The sequence below is a fragment of the Equus quagga genome, chromosome 13 (genome assembly GCF_021613505.1).
Source record: "Equus quagga isolate Etosha38 chromosome 13, UCLA_HA_Equagga_1.0, whole genome shotgun sequence".
In the NCBI taxonomy this organism is placed as follows: domain Eukaryota; kingdom Metazoa; phylum Chordata; class Mammalia; order Perissodactyla; family Equidae; genus Equus; species Equus quagga.
In genome coordinates this window covers 75,866,016-75,882,311 of record NC_060279.1, presented here as the reverse complement: position 1 = coordinate 75,882,311, position 16,296 = coordinate 75,866,016, and the positions used below count along the sequence as shown (strand labels likewise).

The 16,296-nt window shown below is 46.7% G+C and overlaps 1 protein-coding gene across 2 annotated transcripts in view; it reads right to left on the bottom strand.

Annotated features, from left to right (window-relative positions):
* USP10 (ubiquitin specific peptidase 10) overlaps nt 1-14,141 on the bottom strand; it is a 70,565-nt gene extending 56,424 nt beyond the window's left edge. The window contains exon 1 of one of the 2 annotated variants that reach the window (XM_046681842.1): nt 14,027-14,141. In XM_046681842.1, the coding sequence (XP_046537798.1) occupies nt 14,027-14,047 (21 nt within the window). In that variant the 5' untranslated portion in view covers nt 14,048-14,141. The remainder of the gene's footprint in view (nt 1-14,026) is intronic. The other variant, XM_046681843.1, reaches the window with a different exon arrangement.
* Nucleotides 14,142-16,296: the final 2,155 nt, after the last annotated feature.

Here is a 16,296-nt window from a genome sequence, read left to right as displayed (position 1 = left end):
AAGCATTGTTGACATCTCAGGGTAATTCTCATTTACCTACTTATCTCTGTGAATGAACTGCGATCTCCTTCTGTCTTTCAGTTCTGGATAGCGTCCACTTAAACACAGTACTGAGAATCCAGAATACATTTGCTGACTGAATGATGAAGATGAGAAAAACCTTAAGTTCAGAGAAATACTCTTGCCCAAGATCCCAGGAACAGAAAATGGGAGAGTCATGATTGGAACCTGGGGCTGACCCCAAGGCACAGAGACACGAACAGGTAAGCGACGACAAAACTTAAGGTACAAAAGATGCCATCGGACAGTACAGGATGACCTGCCGAACACGAAGGACAGTCTTAAGCCTGAGGAGTCCAAACGAAGGAAGAATTGACAACCGTCGGAAAGGAGAGTGCAGGGATGGGGCTTCAGGGTGGGAATGTCAGGAACTTTGCAGCCTTCCTCCCAGCGCTCATTCTCTTCCTCCCCTGTTGGATGGGGACCAGTCAGTTCAAAAGGCTGACACACATCTATCCCAACTCCAGAGCCCAGCAAGGCATCACCCTCCTAACCCACAGTACCTGGTTCAGGGGTAGCCCAAAGGGCACGAAGCTCAGAAGTCTCAACACGGCCGAGAACTGTGGGATGCACACCCACTCTCTTGTGGTTGATGTGGTGGAGGCTGGGAGCAAATGCGAAGCCTGCAAATGCTGTGGCCATTTTGCTATTCGAGGGAAAACTAGCCTCAGAATACTACTGATACAACAGAACTGGAAAGAAACCAGGTCCTCAAAGATACCACTGAATTGATGAATCAAACCAACCTTGAAGCCTGACCTACCTCTGCAATTTCTAGTTCCATGAGCCAATAAATCTCTAGTTTATGGCGTAAGCCAGCTAGAGCCGGGCTTTCTTTTACCTGTTATCAAAAGCATCCTAACTAAGATAGTAACAGAGTGAGCAATAAAAGAGATAAAAGGCTTATTCCAAGTTCAGCGGCAGCCACCAGAGGATTCATAAAAAGTAAGATCACTCGACAAGCAAAGCACAGGTTAATCTGATTTGTTTGCCTACACAGAACGCCCTCCTCCTTCCTCTCCATTTGCCCAAACCCTATGCATTCTCAAGGCTACTCACTGCCCATCTCCTCCCCTCCCTCAATTACTGCAGCAGCACTTAACACGCGCACCCCGTAATTCAGCACGCACGTACACACCTCGCAATGTGCCCCGCTGTGTCCTAAGCCTCAGCCACCCACTTGGTTCCCCACGACCTACACAGAATAAGAACACTAATATCTACAGCAGTAGCTAAGAGTTGGCCTTCGCCAAACATGAGCCAGCTTATTGACAATTATTTTATGACAAGATCTTTTTCAAATATTTTATATGTATAACTTGCTCTTCATCAAATTAGTACTGTACGCAGTTTTAAAATCCACGAACATAAAAAAACTTCATTTTAAATTACCTCTAATTATTTTCTCAACATTACTTAGTAAAATATATCTCCCACTCTGCCCCCAAAATAATCAATGAATTAAAGACGTTTGTCTTTCAGTTTACAATGCTGTGCTTTAATTAACTCTGGGAAATAAGATAATCAACTCACAATCAGAAAAAACTAAAAAATGGATCCAAAAAATGCCGAACATTACTGTTTTTGGTGTGGGTAAAATATAATCTGTGAATACTCTGCAGTACTTAAGAATAATACTGAAGAAAAACGTTTTATAATGAAGAATATTCACAATACGAGAAGTGGGGAAAAAAACACTTGACTAAACAACACGCACTATAATCCTTTTTACTAAAAAACAACATGCGTTACTACAAGCACAGGCCCCTGGCGCTGCGCAGCCCCCATGCCTCCTCTCACATGGGGTCGTCCCAAAGCCCTCAGCTCCTCTGCCCACTGCCACCCCGAGAGGAGGCCTCAGCACTTCTCACTGGGTCGCGGTGAGGGCCGAGCTGGCTGCCTCCAGTCTCACCCTTCATGATCTAGACCCCATGCGGCCACCACAGTGCTTTCTCCAACATGTCAATCTCATTATTTTGGCCCCAGGAAGAGCCTTTCAAGGCTCCCAGGGCCTTTCGGGAGCCAAGCCTCCACCCATGGCCCCACAGCCCGGGCTGCAGCTCCCTCCGTGGCCCTCCACGCCACTGAGCATGTGGGGTCTCTCGCATCGCATCAAGTGCCTTCTCTCTGGCCTCACCTCACACTCCAGAAGTTGGTCCCAGAGTCTCATCTTGGCGAACTACGCCCCGCACAAGCCTGCTGAGTCCCTCGCTCAGACTGCACCAGGTGGTGAGCCTGCTTCCCCACTCGACTGTGGACTTCCCGAACGCACGGACGGTGTGAGAGCGCCCACTCCTTCACCCACCGACGAGTCCTCACTGGACACTGCCTGCCTTCTAAGCCCTGGATGTGCCAGTGAACTAACCGCACCCCGGCCCACGTTACACTTCCATTTCGGGAGAGAGACAGAAAATGAACAGAATGACTTACGTGAGGCTACTAGACACACAGGATAGCGGAAGGGGGTGAGTGAGTGAGGAGAAAGAAGGCAAAACGGTGGTGAGAGAGGAGGAGGGGGCCACTCTACAGAGGGCAGTACAAAAAAAGACAAAATCGTCCCATCCACAACAACACGGATGGACCTCAAGGGTGTTACGTCAAGCAAAATAAGCCAGAGAAAGACAAACAGCACACGGTTTCACCCATGTGGAGAATAAACAAACACACGCACAAAGAGAACAGATGAGTGGTTACCAGAGGGGAAGGGGGCCAGGGCGTGGGCACAAGAGCAAAGGGGCACATCTATGTGGTGACTGACTAATAATATACAACTGAAATTTCACAATGTTATAAACTATTACGACCTCAATAAAAAATTAAATTAAAAAATGAATTTAAAAATAAAGCGGCAATACTGCAGGCCTCCCTGAGAGGATGCCATCGACACAGGGAGTGGCTGAGAGCTGGGGAGCAGGCCGCGTGGACAGAGGGGAGGAGCATGTCTGGAGCAGAGGGTCTCAGGTAGAGACAACTTGTTCACACTCACTTTTGTACACACAGTGCCTGGCACATAGCTGAGCTCAACAAATAACAAGAGGATGAATGACAACACTGGCTGGGATATCTAAGGTAACAAAAGTGGCAAACATAAAAAATAACCGAGGCAAGCCACGTGAAAAGTTCTCTTTCCACACTCATCACCGACACACATGCAGGCTCTCTACCTGGGAAGGCTGACGGCCCCGGGGCGATAACAGCATTTACTCTAACCTGGTCAACAAGGGACCACTGCCACGCCCGCTCCCTGGGCATGGGAAAGCTGCACTTTGTCTGCATCAGTAGCTGCCCTCTGATCTCATGACCACATTTGTGCAGAAACAGCCCAAAGAATGAAAGAAAACAGCTTATTACCTGATCTGCAGGTCAGTCACCTGGATTCGGGACACTAAATGATGGAGATAAAGTGACCCATGGAAAACCTTAAAAGAAGCTTAGCGGTCACACATGCATTCTCATGGCATAAAGTATGGGTTTCCAAGGCGGGCAAGCCTGTCCCTCACTGTTCTACACCGCGTGGTCCTGATCTTCATTCTTAGAACTAGAAACACCAAAACAAACCCATATGCAGGCCTCAATAGACTGAATGACGACCAGGCGTTCTCTTTATTTCCTTCAACTGGTCCTGCTGTCAACTAACTGACCCGTTCCACACACACTGAGGCAGGACGCCGTGCTGGGCAGCGGGGGTGCTGGAGGAGGACCAGATCACACGACACTCAAGAAAGCCTTCTTGAGCCGCCAGACCACTCCTGGGGCCCTGATCCTACCCCAGAGCAGCTGCCAAGCTCTAGTTAGACAACCATCTGTGTGGTGCTCCCCTCCGCCAGGCAGGGCCATGTCTTCCTTCCGCCGCTCTGGGCACAGGGCCCACTCGGGGCCTGGCAGGCTGCAGGCCTCCGTGAATGGCTGGCTGACCGTTGGAGGAAAGACAGGGCACCGACAGAATCAAAGTCCACTGGCCCTCAGAGCTCACAGGCACGCTCCTTTCCCTTTTCATAGAGAAGCGGTGGGCTACTTAACACAGGTAACTCAAATCTATGCTTCCACCAAAAAGAAATCAACGGCAAAGAAACCAAAAAGCAATGTACCTTACTTTCTGTCCACCTTAAAAGGAAAAGAAACCTGTTTGTCCACATGTTCCACGGATGCAAGACAAACTCTTTCCAAACACAGCTCTGGTAAGTGTGGCGGGGACTAGTCATTGCTGGGCTATCGCTACAGTATCGCTCGGAGGGAAGCTGAAGTTACAGCCAGCGAAGCTTCCAGCCAAAACTGAAGAGAATGCTTCCTAAGATTTTTTTTAAAAAGTTACTTCATCTCTTTCTCACTGAATAGAACTCTAGTCACAGATGAAAATGAAAGCTTACGCTCCTGGCACTTACCTCACACTGTGTAGCTGTGGCACGGAAAAGCCAAGAGTTCGATAAGAACCAAGACAGAACCAAGAGTACTTATTTTTGCCTCCAGTTTGTGAAAAACTGGAGGCAAAAATTTCCTGAGCAGACAAATCCATGACCAGGAATAAAAAAAGGCAGCAAGACCTTCTGATAGCAAACTGGCTCAATACTGTGCACACATCCTCGAACAGATTTTGCCCCCCAGCAGGCTTCGTTCGGCATGAATTAGCGGCTCGGTCCAGCTTCTGGACACCAGGCAGCCCCGTCAAATCAGGCTGTGCTGGAGGCTGTGCTGCGCCCATGCCTTCCACTAGGGCCCCAGCTCAGACACGGAGCCCAGCACTCAGCAGAGCGGCTCTGGTGGCTTTGGGGGAACGTAGTCGTACTTACATACTTTTCTGTAATTACATACTTTTCTGTAATTGTGTTTTGCAACTTACAAACCCAACATAGGCCCCAGCATACAGCAAGAGCAGGATAAATATTTGTTGAAAAGGAATTAATTAATCAGTTAGTTAACAAACTTCAAACAAAACTGAAATCTCACTCTGAAGATCCCATGCAGCAGATCTTCAAAGCGGCAAAATTTTCAGGCTTCTCAGCTGGTGCTGTTTCCACAATCCATTCCACTCGGTGCTAAAATTAGATAATACCACCCCTCAGAGCGGTACGAACCTGCACTTGTTGTCGTCGTTCACACCTAACCTAGAGTGGAGAAGTTAAAACATTTTTGTCCAAAATATGACTTAGTTAATCCTATTCATGGGAAGTGCTCAACAGGTTAAGTGAAAAAAGCTACAAATAAAACCATGTGCAGGTTCTGGAACACGGAGTGGGGGCCTGGTCACAGGGATCCCTACTCAGTAGGTCTGGATGGCACACAGGGTGCCAGGTGGTTCAGATGGAGAAGACCGTGACCAAGGATCACAACTTAAGAAATACTATTATATAAAATATCCCAAATGTCTAAAATTTTCCACAAAAAGTACTGAAGGGAAGCATTTCAAATTTTAAAAGAAGTCATCTCAGAGTCGTGGGATTTATGGGTGATATGTTTCTCCTAATATTTTCTTTATTTTCTAGGAACATAATCAAGGAAGAAATGCTTACTTTTAAAGGTACCCACTAAAAAATAAAGGGAATAATGTCCCCAAATGACATTCCCTAACCACTCTATCCAATTATCACTGAGGACATTCAAAGGCTATTTGCTTCACATTAATCCGCCTCAGATGTCCCCAAAAGAACGCCTTAGTTTCTTCCCTGCAGAGTTTCGGAGTTCAAGATGCTTGGGGTACTGAGGTGAGCAGAGAGCACGTTCCCAGATCTGGTGAAGAGCCTCAAGAGTGAAACCTTTGACAAACCACGACGGACCCCAATTGGCCCCCTGTACAATCATCTCCAACAGCAATGCTAACACAGAGAAGTGCTACCCACTTCCTAAAACCTGTGGTTTCTCACAGGCACCCATCTGCTTACAAGGCAAATGCAGTCTCTGGCTTGGTCATCAAGGTCCTTCCTCACTCCTCTGACTCCTGGCTCACCACTTCACCCTACATATCATTTCAGCCGCACACTTATCTCGGGTTCCCAAACATGCTGCAGGCTTTCAGACTGCTCCTCTGCATGTTCTCCCCCATATGCCCTTGTCCTCATGCTTCTCTGCCCAAATGTCAGCTTTCTAGAAGAGACATCTTCCTAGTTTCCCCTGAGAGCCACTCTCTTCCTTTCTCAGTCCATCTTATACCCACATACCTCTGGATCATGCCACTTCTCTCCATCTCCACTGCACCCTCCCTAGTCAAAAGTCCAAGAACCCCCCTACCTGATCTCCTTATGGCCACTGAGACCCTGCTAGAGTCTATGCTATACAGGACAGGCAGAGGGTGAGCCCAAACTGCACCCTGATTGTGAGGTTCTGTGCTCAAACGCTGCATCATCCCCTCTTCCACATTTTTCTCAGGATAAAGATGATAAGGAAGGTTGGAAGGTTGAATGGACTCCTTTCTACCTTCCTCTCCCAGCACTAAGCTCAAGATACACGAGTCCTCTCTGAGTTCTCCTAAGTGCTCCAAACTCCTTCCAGCCACAGAGCCACTGCAAATGCTGTTCCCACTGTCTCGTGCTGTGCATCTCAGCAAAGGCACTAATTCTGGGGGACCCTTCCTTGACTTCACCAGGCCACTCTAACAGACTCTGTTCCCTTCCTTCCAGACACATTTCTCGGTTTGGAATGACACATGCATTACTGTGATTATCTGATTAGCAACTGTCTTCCTCATTAGACAGTAAGCTCCCTGGTAAGGGGGACCATGCCTGTTTTTGCTCATCCCTGCATCCTCAGTGCCTGGTACACAGCAGCCACTCAATAATTATTTGCTGAAGGAAAGAATGAATGAATGAATGAATAAAAGAATGAAAGTTCTTGGCTATGTTGTTCACATTTCTGTTAAAAGAACTACGACCCTAAAACAGGATTCACCAATTAGCCTGCTTCTCTCCCCCACTACTCTATGAACTTCTAAAACACAGGAACTCTCTTTTCAGCTCTATATTGCTAATGCCCAGCCACCAAAAATCCTTGTTCGAACAATGACAAAAGATATAAAGTCCTTTATAAGCAGTTCTGAATAAAAGAGTCTGGTATCCTACAAATTAATTCCAAATGAAATAGAGTGCTCCCCTTGGAAGACTGATTTTGCATTTTACTAGAGTCAGCAGTGGCTCAATGTGGTTGTCTCTGGGGAGAGGAACCTGACGTGGGGAGCGGGAGAGAGTTATTTTTTGTCACTGCAGTACTTTGATAAAAACAAAGGAGCAGGAGAAGAAAACGTAATTTTGGAGAAGACAGGGAAAAACCCAGGTTAATTACCCAATTCCCCACTATTCACTGGGGCTGGTGACCCACCAATCGCTCCCACTAACGAAAGGTTTGTCCTCTCAGTAATCTTGTCTAGTACAGAGACTGACTGATAGACAAGAACATGAATTTGAATCAGACTTCTTTTTACAATATAAAAATTGGACAGCATGGATGCCCTAATTAAGGGGCTGTATGTTTTCAAAATATCGCTTCTTTAAAAAAAAAAACATTGTTTGAACATTTTCTTCCTCAAAGATTGGCACCTGAGCTAACGACTGTTGCCAATCTTTTTCTTTCCCTGCTTTTTCTCCCCAAATCCCCCCAGGACATAGTTGTATATTTTAGTTGTGGGTCCTTCTAGTTGTGGCATGCGGGACGCCGCCTCAGCATGGCCTGATGAGCGGTGCCATGTCCGCACCCAGGATCCGAACCAGCGAAACCCTGGGCCACCGAAGCAGAGCGTACAAATTTAACCACTAGGCCACAGGGCCGGCCCCTGTTTGAACATTTTATCACTAAGAAACCCCACAGCACTTCCATAGTCTTCAGTATACTGGGTCTCAATGAGCCACTTTAACCTCCAGAATATCTGCTCTGTTCCCTGGCAAAATTGGATAAAAATAAGAAAACTTACTATACTTAAACACATGTCTTTAATAATTTTGAAAACAAGCTTTGCTCCAAAAAGCTTAGCTCAGTGACTATCCAGTTATAACAGACTGTATTACGATACAATGGAACAACAAAAACGTCCTAACAGGAAAAAAGCACAGAAGACATACATCAAACTGAAGATTACGGATCAAAGAGGAAGAGAATGGCATATTTTTTACTTTAAATACTTCTGTATTGTCTGCATGTTTTAGACATAGCATGTCTTTATTTTGTATTTAGAAATAAAATCAAAAAGGACTTTTATCAAAATGCACTTCACACAAAATTTAGTAATTAATAATTGGTAACATATTAGTAACACTTAGTAACATATTGGTATCTTTAAACATTTAACTCTTTGTCTCATTCATTCGTCCAGCCCCTAAACTTTCACTGAGGAACTAGTGCGGGGAAGTTGTGGTGTGAGACACTGTGCCTTTGTCAGTCTCTTCTAGAAAAGCAGTTTGGCAAAGCAGAAAAGGCAAAGAATTCACAAGTCCAAAGACCTGCTTTAAGTCCCTGATCACTGATGATCACTCACTTAAGAGCCACGTGACTTGAGGCCACAAGCTCTGGGGGTCTCACTTCATTCATCTGTAAAACGGTGACATTAGCAATACATTACAGGGTTGTTGGAAGGATCAAACAAGCCATGGCACTTTATAGACCATGCACAACATCCTACACCTGTTGATACTGCAATGCTTCATTAGTGCTTTAGAACGAATATGCTCTTCCCTACCAATTACCAGATCTATTCAGAAGGCCTACTCCAGCTTTCAAATGAATACACACATCTTGGCAGCCATCAAAGGGGAACTACTACTTGAAATATCAAGACGAGCATTTTACAACACGAGGCAAGAATCTCCAAAGACTCTAGAAGTAAACTTCATCTTCCACCTCTCTTCTGTCTCCCCCAAAGCTTCACCATGTCCCACTGAAAGGAGACAGCCTGGTAATTTCAAGCAAACAGGGATGACGTGTGTTTTACTCACATAAGATGCATGTCTCCTGAGAGGCACTGTTTCTCTGTCTAGAGCTACTCAACTGCCTAAAATGGGAAAAACCCGAAAGAAAAGGAACACCAGAAACCCTCTTGACAGTCATCAGAATACCAAATACATTCACAATTGGTCCTGACCAAATTTAAAAGAATATAATAAAATGAAAAATGCACGCTCTTATCCAGGGCAAAGGACACTATCACGTTGTTGCGAGAACAAGTGAACAAAGCGGACTGTAACCCTCAGACCAAACGGCAGATCAAACTGCTCTACACAGGACCATATATCACACGCTCTTGGGCAGTTCCAGTTTGCAAGGTCCACAGCTTGCAAAATGTAATATATACACATAACCGGCTTAATTCAATATATTTTAAAACATAAAAGTGAGTACTTTTGACACATACTCACAATAATGGTAACCTTCTATTTTGTGGAGAGGCAGGAGAACAAGTTGTGGAAAGCACGCCCACCGCCTCGGGTGCAGCCTGTGGAGCTCACCAAGGACTGCAGCCCCGGGGCGCCCTCCTCCTGGGCTCCTCCCTTCCCACCGGCCAGCCATCCGGAAGCACAGGTCTGTAACATGAACCCCTCTACTTTGTGCAGTCTTAAAGTGTGTTTTTTCCTACATTCAGTTTCTTACAGCAGGGTGTACCTGATACATCTAGTATTATTCAACTAACGTTTAAACATATTTTTTTCCCACAGTAGCTCCAATGAGAATATAAGTTGGGAGCTGTCACAGCGAATCTTTTGATACTTTTAAGACTACTTTGGCAGAAAAGAGCAAGGGCATACCAATTTATCCACATCCAACACAGAGATGAAAAGGAGCGCTTCTCCATGAAACAAGAACAAATGGGGAAACAAAAATCTACCACCAGCAGATATGTTTAAGACAGACAGAGAGACGGGGGTGGGGGGGGCCAGATAGGAAGGCAGCCCGATGTAAAAGTCAAGTCCCAAGGGTATAAGGGCAGGGCCACCAGCCTTCCTCCGAGGAGGTCCTTTCATTTCTAACGCACTAGTTGTCAGACTCTTAAATCAGAGTGCAGGCTTACGAGACGGTCCTCAGGCAGATTCCAGAAAAACAAATTCAGAACTGATCTGAAGAACAGCCACCAATAAACCTGCAGACAAGCCCAAAGGGGAGGGGCCTGAGGATCGCACCAGCGGCCATCATGAGCATGTGGACACTCGTGGCAGGCACCGGGCTAACACTCCACACGCACGCTGTCATCTAACAATTCTCAAGGAAGCCAGAAAGAGAAAGTCTGGGAAGCTCTGCTCTGATCTGCTTCCAGCCCCAAACCATGCTTCTGCCTCTACTCCTCAGCTCCCCATCTGCAGGAGAGGGCAACCAGAGCACAGGCTGTTTCAAGGGGGGCAGAATGGAGGCACTGGTTGACAGCAGCTGGTTTCTCAGGTCTTGTGCTGAAAACCGGGTCCTGACTGAGCAGCTTTCAAATAGTCAGAAAGTAGCCAGCTCATGAAAAGTCTACATTCTGAAAACGCCCCATCTAGGTTTATGACAGATTCTACAATTTCTGGCCCTTGAAACAAATACCACGAACACACCCCACACGCTACCTTTATTTCGTGACAGAAATGGTCACAGAAAGACCTTTTGGGAGATCACTTCAACAAACAGGAAAACTGCGGTCCAAGCACATGTGAGTCTTTGGAAATGAACATCTACACTGCTGAAGTAGCACTAAAGTGACAAATGACAGTAATCCAATGGCCCAAGGCCAGTAAATTCCAGTGCAAACCGATTTATCTGTTTCATGCCACAGGGATTCTTGCATGTGCGGCAGTAAACAGAAATGTAACAGCCTAACTACAAATTCAAAAGCCAGCTCTTCCTACTACTTTCCATGCTTTAGTATATAATGAGTAAGAAGTGTTCTCAGCAACCACCTTTAATGCGCCACTTGAAAAACCAGATCCATCAATATCAAGTACTTACATGTCTGAAATTCGTAAAAACACAAAAACAAACAAAAAATAACCTTGATGTAACTAATTCAAGCAGAGACGATATGACTTTTCTCAATTATTTGAATACTAAATTCGGAGAACAGCACAAAGTAAATGTGCCACTAGGCTTGGCATTGAATAATCATTAAGCTTTGTAATCCTTCTCTCCTTTAAGTTTTCCTATGTGAACTACTATTTAAATCACGTCAGTTCCACATTAAAAAAGCCCTGGAATATATGTCCTAACTTCTGCTCCAGAGAGGAATTTCGAATGAGGTGGGTCACTTGTTATTCACTGTGATTTCAGTACTGTGGCCCCAACGAGATGGGCTCCAGAGCCCGAGGGCGAGGCCTGGATGTGGCTCCTCCCGCACTGTCGGTCCACAGAACCACCGAGGCAACCATCAACTCACAAGCGTTCAACACCACATCAAGTCTTAGGACACGTTTCAATATTTTGCTGTCACTATGCAAAAGAAAACTGGTATCTCCAAATATCCTGTATTTCAAACAATTTTATTTACTTCAGCTGCTCACTGCCTGAGACTCGAATAAAAATCTCTTTCGAAAATTACTAACACAGCTGTCAGTGATAAAGATCTTCAACGATACGGTAACACTCTGCCATATGCTGTAAACTGGATCCCAGGAATCCCAGTGTGAAGTGTGGGGCCCGCTCCTGTGAGAAGACTGCGGCCAGCCTGCCGCAGGGACCAGGACAGAGCAGCACAGTGCAGCCCCAACAGCGGGCAGGAAGCGTTAGTGAAGGGATTTCACTATAGGCGACTTCAACGAGCACAAAAATTTCTTCTGGTTTAAGGCAGAACTGCTCAGTTCAAATTAATTACCCCAAATCACTTAATCAGGTCCTCTGCGACAACAAATATTCATAAATCAGAGAAGTACTTACACTTCAATTGTCTAAGTTCATCACCTGTATTTGTTAAAAGGCTGAAAGCTATCTGCATTAGAAAAGTTTCTGAGTTTTGCAGTGTTTCACTTCAATCCAGGAAACAGGGTTCAACCAAAAATATGGGAATAAGATATAATCTACATAAACTCTTAAAATTGTAACCTTAATCCAACTTTTAAAAAGGACTCTTACTGTTATTTTGTGGTTGTCAACCCCAACAGTAAACAAGTCACAGGCATACCACGGTGCTGAGCACACGGTAAGCGCTCAATGAGGTTTTGCTGAATTAATGAATGAATGGCCATGAACGTGGCAGGACCGAGGATGGCAAGTAACTGAATAAAACAAACGTATTAAAACGCTCAGCCTAACTCAGCAGGACACAATCACTAAATCCTGTCACGTATGATTTCATTACTGTTTCATCACTATTCTTTCACAAAGAAAATTCTAAGAAATCAAACTATTTCCTTTGCTACCTTCTCCATGACAGAACATAAAAGCACTTAAATCACACTTTAAAAGAATAAAAGCAAAGTGTCGATAACATTCACGTTCGGCTAACTTTCGCCACTCCAATTTTCTAAAGACGTATATAGGCAATACCGTTGTATAAAACATAAATACCTGGACAACGAATGCATATGAAGTTACAACTAAGTTTACATATTATCACCACTAATTAACATTTCAATCAATTGTGCATTGTGATTGGTGCTTATAATAACGGAAGTGAATTATGCCTAAACACACTTTCTTCATTTCAAAATCACCATGAATATTATATTGCACATTAGTTCACAATGAACCTTGTCCCTGTTTGCACTAATTTTAACACTAAGCTATTTACATTAATATTTAAGTTGAGAAAAAAGCAAATACCAAATCTCTTACCAAAAAAAATCTTTGAATTACACCTTTGTAAAAATCACTCAACTAAGCCCCTTTTTCGTGCCAAGAACTATACGAAACACAGAAGCAGGCGGACAACAAAAAGTTAAAGAGGGAGAGTTCCAGCGCAAACTAAAATACTAAAAATTTAACAGAACTGCTGTTTCCTGTAAGATCGAATTTTTTTTTAAAGTTTTCGCGTTTTAAACCCCACAACAAGCATTAATTACAACAGTTATTAAAAATCGACTTCACTTCCAAAAGAGCAACAAAAAACCAATAGCTTACAAAGGGTTAGGGTTTACTGGCCACGAGTTTTCCGAATAGTTACTTTGTTTCATCTTCCCGTATTTAATACAAAAGCACACTGAGATGGTATAGAAGTGTGCAACAATTTCCAGCGATTCGATGTCAACAAATCAGCAGTCTCCAGCCAGCCTGACAAATACCACCACACGCCGATTTTCATCCAGAGTAACTGTAACCGGGGAGGGAGAGGGGAGCCAACAAATAGCTCAACTCCCCGCTCCCTAAAAGCGAAAGGTGCGTTTGACTCTTCCTTTCCCACGACGGGATGGCGATAAACGGCCCCCAAACTTTAGATGCTGTTCTGACATAGGGTGCGTTCGTGTCGGCCAGGCTGAGACGGATTCGTGCAAAAGATCGCACTCCAGTGCAAGTCAAAGTACAGCCCTGGAGACTCATTTCGAGTTTTCTTTGCAACAGTAACCTAAGGCTGCCCCTGAGCGATTTGGGGCTAAAAACCAGAGACCCAGCCGGCCCCCCGCGCTCCATCAAGCTGAGAAAGCAGCCTTGGCGGGGGGCGGGGGCAGGGGGAAACGGGGCACCCCCAAATCCCGGCGACTCGCCCCGGGCGGGGGACGCGGGGCCCCGGGCGCGTGGAAACCTCTGCCGCCCCGGGGGTCTTCCGAAGCCCCCCGGCCTCCGCTCCGGGGCGACCGGGGCCCCGCGTCCCCCGCCGGCGGGCGCGCTCCCGCCCGAAGGTTAACCCCTTCGCGCCCCCGCGCCCTCTCGCGCGAGCCCGGCGCCCCCTCGGCCGCGCCGCCCCGAGGCGGGCCCAGGGGCCGGGGGGCGGCGGGCGGCCACGGCGGAGGCGGCGGCGGCTCGGGCCTAGTCCCGGGCAGCGTGTCCCGGCGCCCTCCCCCACTCCCACACGCCCGCGCCGGGCCAGGGAGCGCCCGCCGCCCGCCCGCCCGCGGCTCGGGGCCCCTTCCCGCCGAGGGCGCGGGCCGCCGGCTACCTGCGGGCTGCGGAGGGCCATGGCGGCCCGTTTCAATGAGCCTCGGCGCTCGTCCGACTCCTCACGCTGCTTCCCCCGCCGCCGCCATCTTCTCGCCCGCACATACACACTCGCATCGGCCGCCGCGCCTGCGCACTGGCCGCGCGCCGCAGGGCGCGGGGAGGCCGGGCGCGCCGGGCGCGCGCTGCGCATGCGCGGCCGACAGGTGGGCGTGCGCGGCTGGAGGCAGCCCCGGGTGGACTCGGAGCCCGCGCCCCTAGGCCGGGTGCGGGCCCGCCCGCTGCGAACCCGGAGCCCGCGGGCCCGGCGGCGGTGCCGGCAGGGGAAAGGGCAAGGGATGGAGATGATAACGCCAAAGCGCCCAGCCTTCCCGGGCTTCTCACATGCTGGGAGGCCATCTGGGTGCCGGGCCGCACTCAGGACGTCCCGAGCCCGGGGCAGCGGCCGGAGGTCGGCCCTGGGCCCCCGAACCCCAGGATCTCCCTGGACCGGGGTCTCCAAAGTGAACGCTGAAGATCGTGGGGGAGTCCCCTGGTTGATGGAGGTCACATCCGTCCTCATTCATTTATTCACTCTTCATTCATTCCGCAAACGTTGTCTGACCGCCTGCTTTGTGCCGCGCCTTTTGCTGGGCATTGGAGAATATTCAGATCAGTAAATAAACGCACACGTCAGGCGCTTAAAGAGTAAGCGCTCCATAAGTGTTACACACATGCATGCGTGTGTACAGACGGACCAGCTTTGGGTCATAGGTTCAGGAAACAGTGAGCCCCTCCCTGACCACGCAGTTTTCCATCTGGTTTGGCCCCGTTTCTAGCTGAGTGATTTCAGGCAGGTGACTTCCCTTCCCTAAGCCTTGGTTTCCTCAACTCTGGATGAGATTAATAAAATGTCTTAACTCATGAGAGTTTTTTGAGAATCAAATTAGACGAGTATGGACGCACCGACCAAGAGAGCCAGCCTTCGATAAAAATTAGCTACTATGATTATTTTTCATAACCGTTATCACTGGTTTCACTTATTCAACCAACAGCCTGCGGTCACCAGACCCTGTGCCTAGCAGCAGAGAGCCACAGGGCGATCCATGCCCACATTCCACAGGACGAGGGCCTGGTCTTTTCAAATATGGGGTGCCATGAAAAATGTAAGCGGCGGGGGGTGATAGTGCTTAAATAAAAGAACTAAAATGACGTGACCAAATACAATGTGTGAATCTTGATTGGATCCTCGTGTGTTTTTTAAGCTGGTAAATGTTTTTTGACAGCTGGAGAAATTTGAGTATGGCTTGGATATAGATGATTTTAGTGAATTATTGGTAATTTCATAGTGTAATGATGATATTGTACTCGCGTAAGAGGTTGATCTTATTGTTAGGATATGCATCTGAAGAATTTAGGGGTCAATGTCATAATGCCTGGGAGTTATTTTTTAATGGTTCAACAACAAATAAAAGCATAAAAAGACACAAAAATATCCATCGAGAGAAACCAAATAAGGTAAAATATTAACAATTCTTAGATCTGATTAGAACTATCAGCTTTTATGTATCTTTGAAAATTTTTATAACAAAAAGCTAGGGTAGCAGAATATAATATTGTACCCATGCTATGGTTACAAATGACAGGAAAATTGTATCTGCGCATGGATAAAGGCTGGAAGGGAAATGAAAACCCATTGGTGAGTTATGGTGGTTGATGTCTGATTTTTATCATAACAGTGCTTGAATAAAAAATAAAAATTATGGTAAATAAGACCCGGCGCTGATTTTCAAGTCACTCACAAAGATATTAACACATGATTTCGAAACAAGGAGATAAATGTCAAAAGGAAAAGATGAACTGGCACTGTGGGCCCTGCAGTGTTTAGCAGGCCCTGGAACGTGCAAGGAGTCTAGGGGCAGTGGAGGAACCCGGAGCCGAGACGTCCCCGAATGAAAATCCTGACTCCCCACTCGCTGGCTGTGTGAACTTCAGCAGATTCTCTTAACCTTCCTTTGAATCTTTTGATAAAGGAGGTGTGGTAGGCAGAATAATGCCACCCCCACCAGCCCCAAAATGTCTACATCCTCATCCCTGGAACCTATGAATATGTGACTTTACAAGGCAAAAGGGACTTTGCAGATGTGATTAAGTTGAGGACTTTGGCATGAAGAGATTATTCTGGATTATCAGAGTGGGCCCATGTCATCACAAGGATCCTAATAAGGGAAAAGAAGGAGGAGACCAGAGAGTCAGATAAACAAGGAGATGTGACAAGAAGCAGGGCAGAGA